The sequence below is a fragment of the Xenopus laevis genome, chromosome 5L (genome assembly GCF_017654675.1).
Source record: "Xenopus laevis strain J_2021 chromosome 5L, Xenopus_laevis_v10.1, whole genome shotgun sequence".
Taxonomy (NCBI): domain Eukaryota; kingdom Metazoa; phylum Chordata; class Amphibia; order Anura; family Pipidae; genus Xenopus; species Xenopus laevis.
In genome coordinates this window covers 3,383,571-3,400,716 of record NC_054379.1, presented here as the reverse complement: position 1 = coordinate 3,400,716, position 17,146 = coordinate 3,383,571, and the positions used below count along the sequence as shown (strand labels likewise).

Genomic DNA, 17,146 nt, shown 5'->3' with positions numbered 1-17,146 from the left:
TACTCATCAACCCCATACGTCACAATTAGGATGCACCAAATCCAGGATTCTGTTCGGGATTCGGCCGAATCAAATCCAAATCCTAATTTGCATATGCAAATTAGGGGCAGGATGGAAATTGCATTACTTTTTGTCACAAAACAAGGAAGTTAAATGTTTTTCCCCTTCCCACCCCTAATTTGCATATGCAAATTAGGATTCGGTTCAGTATTCGGCCGAATCTTTTTCGCAAAGGTTTAGCCAGATCCAAAACAGTGGATTGGGCGCATCCCTAGTCCCAATAACATGACACATAGAGACCAGTGAGAGGGGCGCAGCATTCGATTATACGAGGAGTTTGTCTCACTGTGTCATTCACTTCCCATGAGAGAACAGTGTAGAACTTCAACAACCTGCTCATGTAACTGCCTGCAGCCAATAGGAACCGGCTCTGGGTTTTATACATTTAATTGCATTGTATGCGCTAATGACAAAGGAGTTCCTTACTATGATGAAACATGAAGCCTAAAGGGAAACTATTTGTATAAATCAGGGCTGTGGTGTCGCTACATAAATCCTTCGACTCTGACTTCTCAGCTTGTGGCACCTCTGACTCTGTTTTAAAGGAACAGTAACACCAAAAACTTAGCCTATCAAAGTAATTAACATATAATATACTGTTAGCATGCACTTCAGAAAGACTACTATAGTTTATATAAACAAGCTGCTGTGTAGCCACGGGGACAGCCATTCAAGCACAGGATACACAGTAGATAACAGATAAGTACTACTATAGTTTATATAAACAAGCTGCTGTGTAGCCACGGGGACAGCCATTCAAGCACAGGATACACAGTAGATAACAGATAAGTACTACTATAGTTTATATAAACAAGCTGCTGTGTAGCCACGGGGGCAGCCATTCAAGCACAGGATACACAGTAGATAACAGATAAGTACTACTATAGTTTATATAAACAAGCTGCTGTGTAGCCATGGGGGCAGCCATGCTGTTTATTATATATTAATTACTTTAGATCGCTTTGTGTTACTGTTCCTTTAATATAAGTACACAACATACAAGGTAATGTATCACTGTCAAAGCTCAAACATATAAAGCACATCCTTTGGTTAAAACTACATTTTGGAAAACCTAAAACAACTAATATAATAATTTCTGTATCTGTAGATTTCTGGTATCTCTGACCCCAGAATTGCTTGTGAGTCCGACCCCACAGCTCTGGTATTAACAGATAATGTATATATATATATATATATATATATATATATATATATATATATATATATATATATATATATATATATATATATATATATATATATATATATATATATATATATATATATATATATATATATATATATACACACACACACACACATATATATATATACATATATATACACACACACACACACATAATGATACACAGCAATATCTATTTCCCTGCTACATCTTTAACTCTGAGCAAAAATCATTAGCTCTATCTGTTATGGGATTGGACCCGTTAACCAGAAACCCGCCAATGGGTTCTTGACTTTCCAACACTTTTTTCTGGGGGGGGGGGGGGGGGGGGGGTCAGCGACCCTGTAAACACATCTATGTTTGTCCCTGCTGATTCATTAACCCTTTAAGTGCCACAGAACGTAGAATCTACGTTCTGTGGATCAAAGGACCAAAGTGCCACAGATCGTAGATTCTACGTTCTGCAGCACTTCCGGGTTTGCGAGCGGAGGAGCGGCTGTTAGAGCCGCTCGCTCCGCTCCTTCACGATCCCCTGCCCCTAGACAACGAGCAGAGCAGGGGATCGTGTGGCCCCTGGGGCGCGATCGCCCAGGGGCCCCAAAGCAGCAGCAGGGACGCGTTTCCTATGCGTCCTGCTGCTGCCTGCGCTGCACTTCCGCCCAGCTCCGCCCCCACATGGCTGATGACCGTTGGAGCTGCAGATCTGCTGCGTGGAGCCCTCTCTCATCGATCTGAGGCATCTACCCCAGGTAAGTGTAACATTTACACACACAAAAACACACAAACACACCAACACACACTTATTACAGTAATATACACTTACATTCACACTTACACACACTCACACATAGATTTTTGGGGATTGGGGGGGTCACACACACTCACAGCACCCATGTACACTTGCACACGCGCACACGCGCAAATAACATGCAATTTACCCGTTGTGCACACGCATATGTACATATATGGCTTTGTGGCTTTTTTTTTTTTTTTCTTATCGGCATCGTCTCTTTTTGGGCTAAAAAAAATGTTTTATTGCCGTTCCGAATAGCGTATTCGCTAACCGTACTGTGCAATAGCATTTGTATGTTATTTTGGTGGTTATATTGCAATTTTGGGTATTTTGGTGCATTTTTAGCCATTTTATTGAATTTTTTGCCATTTTATTGCATTTTCAGCTCTGCATTTGTGTTGTTCACTTGTTTCTGTCCGTATAATCGATTTGGCCCAGCTAAAATATTCAAACGGTAATTCTGGTGGCCGATTACACTAGTGTGAAAAAAAAAAGCATTGATTTTTGTGGTTTTATTAGTTTTTGGTGATTTATTTGCATTTCACACTGTTCTGTGTTATTTTGTTTTGCCTATGTAAATTTTATCTACTATATATCCATTTGGGGGTCTCTGTGCGCCACATAGTTTGGTATATCTATGCATATTGGGCATCAAAGTGTTCAGTAGACCCCTGGCGTTCATATTTAGGATGTTTTATGCTGATACGTTACGAAATGCGGGGCAAATAATGGGGTAAAATTCAAGCTTTGTGACGATTTTCAGAAATTTGATAAAAACCGTTATGTTCAGCATTGCTTTGCAGTTTGGCAGTTTGCAGTAGAAACACTTATTTACCCATATTGGATTCGTCAGAATGTGTACTTTCTGAAAATATATGGTTTTCTGGGGTCTCTGTACTGTTAGGTGGGGTCTAATGTCGCATATTACACACACCGGGTGCTTATATTGCAGCAGCCAGCGCGTCAGCCGTGAAAATGTCTATACATATTGTCATTTGGGGGTCTCTGTGCGCCACATAGTTTGGTATATCTATGCATATTGGGCATCAAAGTGTTCAGTAGACCCCTGGCGCTCATATTTAGGATGTTTTATGCTGATAAGCTACGAAATGTGGGGCATATAATGGGGTAAAATTCAAGCTTTGTGACGTTTTTCAGAAATTTGATAAAAACCGTTATGTTCAGCATTGCTTTGCAGTTTGGCAGTTTGCAGTAGAAACACTTATTTACCCATATTGGATTCGTCAAAATGTGTACTTTCTGAAAATATATGGTTTTCTGGGGTCTCTGTGCTGTTAGGTGGTCTAATGTCGCATAATACACACACCGGGTGGTTATATTGCAGCAGCCAGCGCGTCAGCCGTGAAAATGTCTATACATATTGTCATTTGGGGGTCTCTGTGCGCCACATAGTTTGGTATATCTATGCACATTGGGCATCAAAGTGTTCAGTAGACCCCATGCGCTCATATTTAGGATGTTTTATGCTGATAAGTTACGAAATGTGGGGCATATAATGGGGTAAAATTCAAGCTTTGTGACGATGTTCAGAAATTTGATAAAAACCGTTACGTTCAGCATTGCTTTGCAGTTTGACAGTTTGCAGTAGGAACACATATTTACCCATATTGGATTCGTCAGAATGTGTACTTTCTGAAAATATATGGTTTTCTGGGGTCTCTGTACTGTTAGGGGGGTCTAATGTCGCATATTACACACACCAGGTGCTTGTATTGCAGCAGCCAGCGCGCATCAGCCGTGAAAATGTATACACTATTGTCATTTGGGGGTCTCTGTGCGCCACATAGTTTGGTATATCTATGCATATTGGGCATCAAAGTGTTCAGTAGACCCCTGGCGTTCATATTCAGGATGTTTTATGCTGATAAGTTACGAAATGTGGGGCATATAATGGGGTAAAATTCAAGCTTTGTGACGATTTTCAGAAATTTGATAAAAACCGTTACGTTCAGCATTGCTTTGCAGTTTGGCAGTTTGCAGTAGAAACACTTATTTACCCATATTGGATTCGTCAGAATGTGTACTTTCTGAAAATATATGGTTTTCTGGGGTCTCTGTACTGTTAGGTGGTCTAATGTCGCATAATACACACACACCGGGTGGTTATATTGCTGCAGCCAGCGTGTCAGCCGTGAAAATGTCTATACATATTGTCATTTGGGGGTCTCTGTGCGCCACATAGTTTGGTATATCTATGCATTTTGGGCATCAAAGTGTTCAGTAGACCCCTGGCGCTCATATTTAGGATGTTTTATGCTGATAAGTTACGAAATGTGGGGCATATAATGGGATAAAATTCAAGCTTTGTGACGATTTTCAGAAATTTGATAAAAACCGTTACGTTCAGCATTGCTTTGCAGTTTGACAGTTTGCAGTAGGAACACATATTTACCCATATTGGATTCGTCAGAATGTGTACTTTCCGAAAATATATGGTTTTCTGGGGTCTCTGTACTGTTAGGGGGGTCTAATGTCGCATATTACACACACCGGGTGCTTATATTGCAGCAGCCAGCGCACGTCAGCCGTGAAAATGTATACACTATTGTCATTTGGGGGTCTCTGTGCGCCACATAGTTTGGTATATCTATGCATATTGGGCATCAAAGTGTTAAGTAGACCCCTGGCGTTCATATTCAGGATGTTTTATGCTGATAAGTTACGAAATGTGGGGCATATAATGGGGTAAAATTCAAGCTTTGTGACGATTTTCAGAAATTTGATAAAAACCGTTATGTTCAGCATTGCTTTGCAGTTTGGCAGTTTGCAGTAGAAACGCTTATTTACCCATATTGGATTCGTCAGAATGTGTACTTTCTGAAAATATATGGTTTTCTGGGGTCTCTGTACTGTTAGGTGGTCTAATGTCGCATAATACACACACCGGGTGGTTATATTGCAGCAGCCAGCGCGTCAGCCGTGAAAATGTCTATACATATTGTCATTTGGGGGTCTCTGTGCCCCACATAGTTTGGTATATCTATGCACATTGGGCATCAAACTGTTTAGTAGACCCCTATGTTTATATTTAGGATGCTTTATGCTGGTAATGATACATGGACAATACGATGCTGGAAAGTTGAAGCTTTGAGGCAATTTTCAGAATATTTTACCAAAACCGCCAAATTTGGCAAAGCCTTGCGACTCAGTAGTTTGGGGCAGAAAGGCATGGGTACCCATTTTAGATTCTGTATAATGTGTACTTTCCAAAAATATATGGGTTTGGGGGGTAAACATATATTTCTGTGTTTTTACCCCACAAAAATGCAGTCAATGTGTTGATTTTTCAATAGCTGAAGTTACCCACAGGACTATTTGTATGCGCTAACTTCATTTTGGGGCCTCTAACTGCCATATACTTTGGTAAACCTATGCACAGTGGGCACCAAACTGTTTGGAGGAACCCTGGCAATCATATTTAGGGTGCTTTTTCTTGGTGCGTAACGATACATGGGTGATATGGGGCTGAGAAGTTGAAGCTTTGAGGCAATTTTCAGATATTTCACCAAAACCGACAATTGTGGGAAAGCCTTGCGACTCAGTAGTTTGGAGCAGAAAGGCATGGGTACCCATTTTAGATTCAGTAGAATGTGTACTTTCCAAAAATATATGGGTTTGGGGGGTAAACATATATTTCTGTGTTTTTACCCCACAAAAATGCAGTCAATGTGTTGATTTTTCATTAGATGAAGTTAACCACGGGACTGTTTGTATGCACTAACTTCATTTTGGGGCCTCTAAATGCCAGACACTTTGGTAAACTTATGAACAATGGCCACCAAAATGTTCAGAGGAACCCTGGCAATCATATTTAGGGTGTTTTTTTTTGGTGCGTAACGATACATGGGTGATATGGTGCTGAGAAGTTGAAGCTTTGAGGCAATTTTCAGATATTTCACCAAAACCGACAATTGTGGGAAAGCCTTGCGACTCAGTAGTTTGGAGCAGAAAGGCATGGGTATCCATTTTAGATTCTGTAGAATGTGTACTTTCCAAAAATATATGGGTTTGGGGGGTAAACATATATTTCTGTGTTTTTACCCCACAAAAATGCAGTCAATGTGTTGATTTTTCATTAGATGAAGTTACCCACAGGACTATTTGTATGCGCTAACTTCATTTTGAGGCCTCTAACTGCCAGATACTTTGGTAAACCTATGAACAATGGCCACCAAAATGTTTGGAGGAACCCTGGCAATCATATTTAGGGTGTTTTTTCTTGGTGCGTAACGATACATGGGTGATATGGTGCTGAGAAGTTGAAGCTTTGAGGCAATTTTCAGATATTTCACCAAAACCGTCAATTTTGGGAAAGCCTTGAGACTCAGTAGTTTGGAGCAGAAAGGCATGGGTACCCATTTTAGATTCTGTAGAATGTGTTCTTTCCAAAAATATATGGGTTTGGGGGGTAAACATATATTTCTGTGTTTTTACCCCACAAAAAATGCAGTCAATGTTTTGATTTCTCAGTAGCTGAAGTAAAGTCCTGAACAATTTGGATGCGCTAACTTCATATTTGTGTCTCTAAATGCCAGATACTTTGGTAAACCTATGCATAATGGGTATCAAACTGTTCAGTGGACCCCTGGCAATCATATTTCAGGTGCTTTTTCTTGGTACGTAATATAGTTTGGGATATGCGGAGCAGCAAAATAAAACCTTTGAAATGATTTTTCAAAATTTTGAATTTTATTTTGAAAAAACCGCTATGTTCAGACAAGCTTTTCTGTTTGGTAGTTGGGAGTAGAGAGACATAGTTACCCATTTTGTAATCGGCAGAATGTGTACTTTTCAAAAATGTATGGTTTTCTGGGGTAAACCTATGGTTTCAGGATTTTTTGCCTTGGAATCTAAAGCATGCCGTTTTCTGCCTTAGTGCTTTCAAAATTCAGTAATATACTGCCGGGAGTTTTTGCTGTACAGAAATCCTAAATCTCCCTAAAACTATACATATCTGGTATTGGCACGTTCGAGAGACATAAGGCTTTCCAAATAAGTTGGATTTTCATCTGTAAAATGAAATATTTTTCTGGTATAAATTGATATACGATGAAAAATGGTAATTTTTCATTTTTTTTTGTTATTTAGCACTATAAATTTTTTTGCACAGGTGGAAATACATGAAAACTCAGGCAGATTTAGAAAGCTCAGTTTCTACCGAAAAAAACAATGTATAATTTTCCTAGGTAAACTATAGGTTTCCCCTCAGAAAATGCCCCTAAAGTGAGAGAGCACAAAATGCTTAAAAACGGCTGGCATTTCGCGTAACCAAAATGTGAAATTCTGCTGGCACTTAAAGGGTTAAAGGCGGCTGTTAGAATTGATCCATTTCTCAGAAGCTTCTGTGGCACATTAGTTACTATTGTATGAAGTAACAGCAAATTGTTACAGTTCAGATCCCTCAGTTGCCAGAGGGAGACACAAGAAACTTACATTTTGGGGGGGGGAAAAACATAGAAAATGGAAAGAGCTCAGCAAAACTCACTGGAACTGGAGAGATATTTCTACAACACGTCGTTCCCCTCAATACACCAACAACTTGTATATATTCATTGTAGTCAGGAGGTTCATCCCAACGACACAACTGTGTGCGGAATCACAACTGCTACTCTGCATAGCTGAACTGTAACTAACGTGCATGGGATTTCAATACAGACTGTCCAGTCCAATCAGTGCAGACACTCAAATGTAACTGGAGATGGGATGGACCTTCTGCCTAATCCATGTGTGTAGGAGGGATGCAGAGGGATGTGCAGGGGGGAAATGATGCAGCTGAATTGTGAATGTGCAGTGGGTAATGGCTTCCCCTGTATAAATAGGATGAAGCTTTAGATTCTATAATCACATCATTGTTGTTTCATCTTCAGTTTACATCAAACCCTACAGATCCCACAATAACAAAAGAGCAATGAGAAGAAACCAAAGCAGAAACGTATAAAGTAACAAAGTCTATTTCCTCTGCCTGAGACCAGTAACAAACTTCTGCCAAGTGAAAGTGGTACAGTCCCAGCTGACCAATGGGCAACTCCAGACGCGCGTCAAAATAAATTTGCCGCACAACAAAAATTTTTTGACGCCCATAGACTTTAATGGGCATCAGCAACATTTCGTCAGCGGCAAATTTTTGTCGAAACGAAACGGGTCAAATTCGCCCATCCCTATTTATGAGAAAGGCTGCACCTCGGCACATACAAAGCAAACTGCAGTTTCACACATTAATACACACTCACACACCAATACACACACACACTACTATACACACACACACTACTATACACACACACACACTAGTATACACACACACTACAATACACACACACTAACACACACACACTAATCATCCTGCTGTCACTGACACTGGAATAAACACACATATTAATATAACAGTGACATCTCCCATTGAGCCCCCCCCCCCGGCAGCTGTACTTTGGGCAAATCATGTGACTCCTCTAGTTTTCTGCACAACATGTGACTAGATCACCGACTCATGCGACTCTACAGACAACACTGAAATGCTCAGAACTAAACAGTATGGAGAACTGACAGTTAGTTACACACATTCACAGCATCGCAATGAGTCTCCTGAAGCTGCATCATCATCATCCTCCTCCTCCTCCTCCTCCAGCTGGAAGGTTATAAGAGTGAACTTTACACGAGTGCAGCTCCATTCACTCTCCCATAATCCTCTGGGAATTATAGGCCCAGCACAGGTACCAATGGCCTCCAAGGACACCGCGAGCGGATTCCCAAGTGTCACATATTAACTACTTGTAGCCCGTGACTATAGCTCATCTCTCATACTGACACTCACTGCATGGCTCTAACACTCATGTGCAATTAATAAACTATTTATCAAAATACAGATATTGGTGAACTACAACTCCCAATATCCCTGTAGATGCTCTCACTACACTGCCGACAGGAGATGTGCAGAACTAGAGAAAAGTCGACTCATTAGCACAGCTTGTCCCAAATACAGGATTCATTATGTCTATAAACAGCCCGGCATTCCCACGACCCCTCTGTGATGAGCTTCTACCCACTGGCACCCGTGGAACCTGCACTTGTGTCACCCGTGGGACCCTTAGTCTGGGGTGGGATAGCGACTTGCTTAAAGGGATCCTGTCATGGAAAACATGCTAAACACATCAGTTAATAGTGCTGCTCCAGCAGAATTCTGCACTGAAATCCATTTCTCAAAAGAGCAAACAGATTATTTTTATATTTAATTTTGAAATCTGACATGGGGCTAGACATATTGTCAGTTTCCCAGCTGCCCTCAGTCATGTGACAGTCACTCTTTACTGCAAGTTGGAGTGATATCACCCCCCGCTCCCAGCAGCCTAACAACAGAACAATGGGAAGGTAACCAGATAGCAGCTCCCTAACACAAGATAACAGCTGCCTGGTAGATCTAAGAACAACACTCAATAGTAAAATCCAGGTCCCACTGAGACACATTCAGTTACACTGAGTAGGAGAAACAACAGGCTGCCAGAAAGCAGTTCCATCCTAAAGTGCTGGCTCTTTCTGAAATCACATGACCAGGCAAAATGAGCTGAGATGCACCTACACACCAATATTACAACTAAATACACTTGCTGCTTCAGGAATGACATTTTATATTGTACAGTGAATTATTTGCAGAGTAAACAGTGTCATTTAGACATAAAAACGACACCATAAAAATCATGGCAGAATCCCATTGAATATTATAGTAACATGTGAGTGACAGTTATGTGAATAATCAGTGCAGATTGTGATGGACAGACATTGTAGCTCAGTGTCTCCTTGTGACTCAGAATATAAATAACAAATGTCTGTGATGGGGGAGCAGGGAATAAACTGTGTGTATATACACACACACAGACACGTGCACACGCCAGTGACACACATGTGATACCGGCAGTGAAACTCAGCACCAGCACCAATGACAAAATATACGAGTCACATGGGACCCCCGAGTTACATCAGTTTATACAGTGACAGGAGCACAATCCTCTGCCAAAGCTCAACAGTAAAACATTCAGCTGTAACTTCCCCCGACCTGATCACCTGCAACATGTATTTTATATAAACAACTACAATTTCCCCTTGTGTTTTACTTGTCACTCAGGGGACCCCGTGTCCTGACTTTCCTCTTACACTGTCCTTTTACCTCTATACTCTGCCTTCCCTCACACTGTAGCCTACACTCACCCACATTCACTGCTCCACCATCCACTCACTGAGTGTCCCTTCAGCCCACACTCACTGTGCCCAACACCAAATCACTGACCCCAGCGACCCCTCACTCAAGAGTGAAGCCAGTAATTGACTACAGTAACCACTCAAAGCTCTAGAACAGGCACTCACGGAGTAAGGGCTCACTCAGCTCCAGCACAGGCACTCACTGAGTAAGGGCTCCCTCACAGCTCTAGAATAAGGACTCATTGAGTAAGGGCTCACTCACAGCTCTAGAATAAGGACTCATTGAGTAAGGGCTCACTCACAGCTCTAAAACAGGCACTTACTGAGTAAGGGCTCACTCGCGGCTCTAGAACTGGCACTCACTGAGCAAGTGCTCACTCACAGCTGTAGAACAAGCACTCGCTGAGTAAGGGCTCACTCACAGCTCTAGAACAGGCACTCACTGAGTAAGGGCTCACTCACAGCTCTAGAACAGGCACTCACTGAGTAAGGGATCACTCACAGCCCTAGAACAGGCACTCACTGAGTAAGACCTCACTCACAGCCCTAGAACAGGCACTCACTGAGTAAGGGCTCACTCACAGCTGTAGAACAGACACTCACTGAGTAAGGGCTCACTCACAGCCCTAGAACAGACACTCACTGAGTAAGGGCTCACTCACAGCACTAGAACAGACACTCACTGAGTAAGGGCTCACTCACAGCTCTAGAATAGACTCACTGAGTAAGGGCTCATTCACAACTGTAGAACAGACACTCACTGAGTAAGGGCTCACTCACAGCTCTAGAATAGACTCACTGAGTAAGGGCTCATTCACTGCTGTAGAACAGGCACTCACTGAGTAAGGGCTCACTCACAGCTCTAGAATAAGGACTCGCTGAGTAAGGGCTCACTCACAGCTCTAGAATAAGGACTCACTGAGTAAGGGCTCACTCACAGCTCTAGAATAAGGACTCGCTGAGTAAGGGCTCACTCACTGCTGTAGAACAGGCACTCAGCAAGTAAGGGCTCACTCAGCTCTAGAATAAGGACTCAATCAGTAAGGACTCACTCACAGCTAAAGAACAGACACTCGCTGAGTAAGGGTTCACTCACAGCTCTAGAACAGGCACTCACTGAGTAAAGGATCACAGCTCTAGAACAGGCACTGAGTAAGGGCTCACTCACAGCTGTAAAATAAGGACTCACTGAGTAAGGGCTCACTCACAGCTAAAGAACAGACACTCAGTAAGGGCTCACTCACAGCTGTAGAATAAGGACTCAGTGAGTAAGGACTCACACTCAGCTGTAGAACAGGCAGTTAAGAGGCTGAGACACAAGAGGTGAGTGAGACAATGAGTGAGACTCACGTAGTGAGTTTGCGAGTCCAGAACAAAACTCCAGGCCAGAGTTCCCTCAGCCGCACGGCTCGGCCCAAACTGCCCTTGATTTGCGCCAGGAGCTCATTGGATTCCCGGTCGAGGCGATGCGCGTAGGGAAGGAGTAAATTGTACACGATTTCCTTCTGGGGATTAAATCCCAGCGCCTCGGGCCGCTCCTCTCCCGCTCCCATGTCTGTGTCCGATTCCTCCTCGATCCTCTCACTAACTCTCTCACTCGGGCTGCCGGTGACGAAGCAACCAAAGACAGGGCGAGCGCGTCACCGGGACTGCCTCAGCGCGTCACTTCCGCCCCTCTCTAAGAGACTGACGTCACCGATGGGCGTGCACATGCTGGCGGGTGAGATACAGGCGGGGCATATTGTTGGCTCGCAGTTACGTCACGTCACGTGCTCCAGGAGGACAGGGGGCCGCGTTACTTTGCTTCAGTTTTCCAGTTACTCGGCCTGAAACTCTTTCCTCGCTCTTGTGTTTGTAACCGCGGGGCACCGGGAGACACAACCATAGAGATTTTATTTTAGTTCATTTGCCGCTCTCTGTAAAAAGGGAAACCCCGAGTCTCTGTGGCTGCTGTGAGGGCGGGGCCGTTACAGTCTCTCTGTGTCACTGTCTGTGCCGAGTGCTGCCGCCAACAGGCTGAGACTGGTACTGCGCCTCTTTTATTCCTCACTCACCGCCTCAAGCTCCGCGTTATTTCTCCTGGTCAGTCACGTGGTCTTATAGGACTTGTCAGGGTCATGTACAGAGGCATTTTATTGTGAGACCTTTGTTATTATTTGTGGTTTTTTATTTATTTAGCTTTTTATTCAGCAGCTGCAATTTCAACAATCTAGTTGCTAGGATCCAAATTCCCCTAGCAACCATGCACTGATTTGAATAAGAGACTGGAATATGAATAGGAGAGGCCTGAATAGAAAGATGAGGATTAAAAAGTAACAATAACAATACATTTGTAGCCTTACAGAGCATTTGTCTTTTACATGGGGTCAGTGACCCCCATTTGGAAGCTGAGAAGAGTCAGAAGAAGGAGGGGAATAATTTAAAAAACAAATAAAGTAGACTCCTGCTCATTGGCTGAGCTGTTATATATATATTATATATGAGTGTGTTGTTACCTGCTGGGCGACCCCCGACCTCTGCTTTGTACTTGATTTCCAGCAGAAAAACAAAGAAAACGGTATCAGATGTGAATCAGGAGTGAACTTTGCTCTCTTGTCCCATCTGCACAATAACCTCACACACCTCTGGGCACCGGACTAATTCCATGAGGCAAGTGGGTGTCACTGTATTGGGGGGACGTCTCCTGTATTTACATCAGGTCACAATCACTTTGTCTATATCAGTGACCCCCAACCAGTGACTCATGAGTAACATGTTCCTCACCGACCCCTTGGATGTTGCTCCCAGTGACCTCAAAGCAGGTGATTATTTTTGAATTCCAGGCTTGGGGCAAGTTTTGATGCATAAAAACTAGTTGTACTGTCAGTACAGTCTCCTGTAGCTGCCAGTCCACAGAGGGCTACCAATAGCCAATCACAGCCCTTATTTGGCAGCCCAAGAACTTTTTTCAGGTATAGGATCCCTTATCCAGAAACCCGTTATCCAAAAAGCTCAGAATTTCAGAAAGACCGTCTCCCATAGACTCCATTTTATCTAAATAATCCACATTTTCAAAAGTGATTTCCTTTTTCTGTGTAATAATAAAACAGTCGCTTGTACTTGATCCCAACTAAGATATAATTAATCCTTATTGGAAGCAAAACCAGCCTATTGGCTTTATTTCATGTTTATATGATTTTCTACTAGACTTAAGGTATGAAGATCCAAATTACGGAAAGATCCATTATCCGGGAAAACCCAGGTCCCGAGCATTCTGGATAACAGGTCCCATACCTGTAATAATAAAACAGTCGCTTGTACTTGATCCCAACTAAGATATAATTAATCCTTATTGGAGGCAAAACCAGCCTATTGGCTTTATTTCATGTTTATATGATTTTTTAGTAGACTTAAGGTATGACGATCCAAATTATGGAAAGATCTGTTATCCAGAAACCCATTATCCAGAAAGTTCCGAATTATGGAAAGGCCATTTCTCATAGACTCCATTATAATCAAATAATCCAAAAGTTTAAAAATGATTTCCTTTTTTTGTGTAAGAAATATAATAAAACAGTCGCTTGTACTTGATCCCAACTAAGATGTAATTAATCCTTATTGGAAGCAAAACCAGCCTATTGGGTTTATTTCATGTTTATATGATTTTCTAGTAGACTTAAGGTATGAAGATCCAAATTATGGAAAGATCCATTATCTTGAAAACCCCAGATCCTGAACATTCTGGAAAACAGGTCCCATATCTGTATTATTGTGAAGAGCAGTTGGGAAACCATTGAGCAAATACTCATAAGTTGGACTGTAGGTATCACTGTTGGAGAACATCACTAATTCTGTTGGGAGCAGCACTTGGGCCATGGGAAACCCCTCAGTAGAAAACGTGGGGAGCACCTCATTATCACTGTGTTGTCTCAAACCTAAACCCAAACTCTTATAACTATAATAACCAAACTGAAGTTTTCATAAACTTGTAATATTTTTGTTCTATTGAAATCTCATGGCCGTGGAGCCTGTGCCCATTGTTCCCGTGTTCCATTGTTAATCATTATTATTTCTCAAGATTTTTCCGATAGAGTCCTAATTAATTGTGAGCGCTGAGCTTGTAACGATGGTGTATAAAGGCAAGGTGCTTAGCTTCTCAGCTGGAGGAAAGTGAGTGACACATTGAAAAGAGACAAAGAACTGGAAGCTTAACCATTAATGTCACATCCGCCCACTAATTACACCGAAGGAACCATGACTCACTGTTTTACATACAAAATATCAATAGCGTTCAGCCTTTCCTTATTGAGCCTACGAGCGAGCGCTGCTTCCAGTGGGTTGTCTATTGTTCTTCTCCAATTAAAACTCGGCCGTGGATTCCAACGGTCGCCATGGTGGGTTTTAGATCTCAGAATGTTATTCCACATATCATAGGCAAAGATCACATTTCTGCTGAAAAACATTCAGACTTAGTAATTGGTAAAGTGTGTAGATGCCCATGTGTGTGGGGGGGTGTTGCTGTAGATCCCACGGGGGAGACTTAGAAAAGAGAGGGGGTAGGTTTACACTGGTTTCTCCCTATCTTGTCCCAGGCACAAGAATATTGTTGTAAAGAAAGTGCAGAAAACTCAACAAGGTGATCAAAGGAGAGTTTTAACTTAAAGCAAAAGGAAAGTCATTTTTACTTGGGGTGCCAAAAGTTAGTCACCCCCAAGTGATTGCATTTACTTACCTGAAACCCCGGGCCGGTGCACTTATTAGGACAAAACCGCACCAGTCTTGGGGTTCTTCCAGTGAGCACCATGGAGCGGTCCCCTTCCGGCTTCGGCAAATTTACGGATGCACAGTAGATCGAAATAACGGCTTTTCAGTTAAAGTTCAGCTTTTCGCTCCACCACCCAGGCCAAGCCACAAGAAGAAGCGGGAAGATGATCGCTCTGTGGTGCTCACTGGAATAAACCCGGGCCGGTGCATTTATTAGGACAAAACCGCACCAGTCTTGGGGTTCTTCCAGTGAGCACCGTGGAGCGGTCCCCTTCCGGCTTCTGCAAATTTACGGATGCGCAGTAGATCGAAACAACGGCTTTTTAGTTAAAGTTCAGCTTTTCCCTCCACTGCCCAGGCCAAGCCACAGAAAGAAGCGGGAAGATGATGGCTCTGTGGTGCTCACTGGAATAAACCCGGGCTGGTGCACTTATTAGGAGAAAACTGCACCGGTCTTGGAGTTCTTCCAGCGAGCACCACGGAGCGGTCGCCTTCTGGCTTCTTCAACTTTCCGGGGCCAGACGGATGCGCGGTAGAACAAAATAACGGCTTCTTATTTAAAGTTCGGCTTTTCTCTCCACTGCCCATTCGGAGCCGCAAAAAGAAAGAAGAAGCAGGAAGATGTTCGCTCCGTGGTGCTCACTGGAATAACCCCATGCCGGTGCAGTTTTCTCCTTATAGGTGACCAGCCCAAGGTGTCAGGTAAGTAAATGTGATCACTTTTGGGTTCCTAACTTTTGGCACCCCCAAGTGTCATTCTCCTTTAATGCAGGGGTCCCCAACCTTTTTTTTACCCGTGAGCCACATTCATATGTAAAAAGAGTTGTGGAGCAAAACAGGCATGGAAAAGTCCTGGAGGTGCCAAATAAGGACTGTGATTGGCTATTGAGAACTGGCAGCTACAAGAGGTTCTGTTTGGCAGTAAACCTGGTTTTTATTCAACCAAAACCAAGCCTGGAATTCAAAAATAAGCACCTGCTTTGAAGCCAGTGGGAGCAACATCCAAGGGGTCGGTGAGCAACATGAGCCACTGGTTGGGGATCACTGCTTTAATGGAGACTGATATACATAGGGGGGCATTCAGAGTGTAAGTTAGGGAGCACCACCTGGCCCAGATGACAATGCAGCCCTTTGCTCATTTCCAGCTCTTTGTAGGTAAGGACAGGGCTGCTTGTGTTTTTCATAAGAGAACCAGGGCTGGAACTAGGCTGGACATGTGTCTATGTCTCAGCGGGGTAGGAGGTGCCATCAAAAGGGGAAAAGCAAGAGCCAGCGGAGTTGTTCAGACCAAGTGGTGGAGATAGTGAGGGTGCAAAGCAGGGCACCAGGCATTTCTTTGGGCGCCTATACGACTTGGCCAATCTCTGTTAAGATTTTTGGTGCATTTTTATGTAAAGGGAAAAACCCCTAGAATGTGTCAAGAGTTATAATCTAAGAAGCATACAGAAGGGACACTGATTTGTGTACACCTGGAAACTCTACCTGAGGCCAAGGTGCAGCCATAGAATATGGAATATATAGGTGGCAGCTAGAGGCAGGAGAAGTCATCCAGATGTTTTTTTTATGTATGATTTACCTGTATTTATGTCAGTCTGCAAAAATATAGCTACTGTTTTTACAATAAACTGGAAGTCTCAGAAGGAAACTTTAAGAGGATTAAGGCCAAACCTCGATCTCCAAGAACAAGAAGCTGGGTTGGAAATTGCAGACGTTCTCCTGCCAATAACCGCAGTATGTCCATGCACTTGTTTCTCCCTTGGTCCTGTATCTTGTAAAGCATTGGCAGACGTGAGTAGACAAGCAGGACTTCTATGGGATGAGATGTTCTAAAGAGAAATGAGCCCTGGACTTTACAATGGATTGCTGCAAATGTGAAATTGTACAAAAGAATACACTAAGCTGAGCTCTTCTGTTCCACCTGTAGATATTATACAATAGAATATATATAATGATTATTTGTTGTACAAAACTGAATTAGGGCCATGGAGGAGCAATGACAACCAGGAAAAACATTATTATTTGCAGATTGATAGTCCCAATTCAATTCTATCTAATTAATCACTTCATCATGGGAAACCTGGGCTCTCTCTCTCTGGGGATTTAGTGATAATGTTCATTGTTGTAGCTGAACTTAACTCACCTTTGAAATGGAT

General features: G+C 42.7%; 1 protein-coding gene across 2 annotated transcripts in view; it reads right to left on the bottom strand.

Moving 5' to 3' along the window:
• Window positions 1–12,210, bottom strand: part of psme4.L (proteasome activator subunit 4 L homeolog) — an 88,498-nt gene extending 76,288 nt beyond the window's left edge. The window contains exon 1 of one of the 2 annotated variants that reach the window (XM_041562147.1): window positions 11,601–12,210. In XM_041562147.1, the coding sequence (XP_041418081.1) occupies window positions 11,601–11,803 (203 nt within the window). In that variant the 5' untranslated portion in view covers window positions 11,804–12,210. 2 annotated transcript variants of the gene reach the window in all.
• Window positions 12,211–17,146: the final 4,936 nt, after the last annotated feature.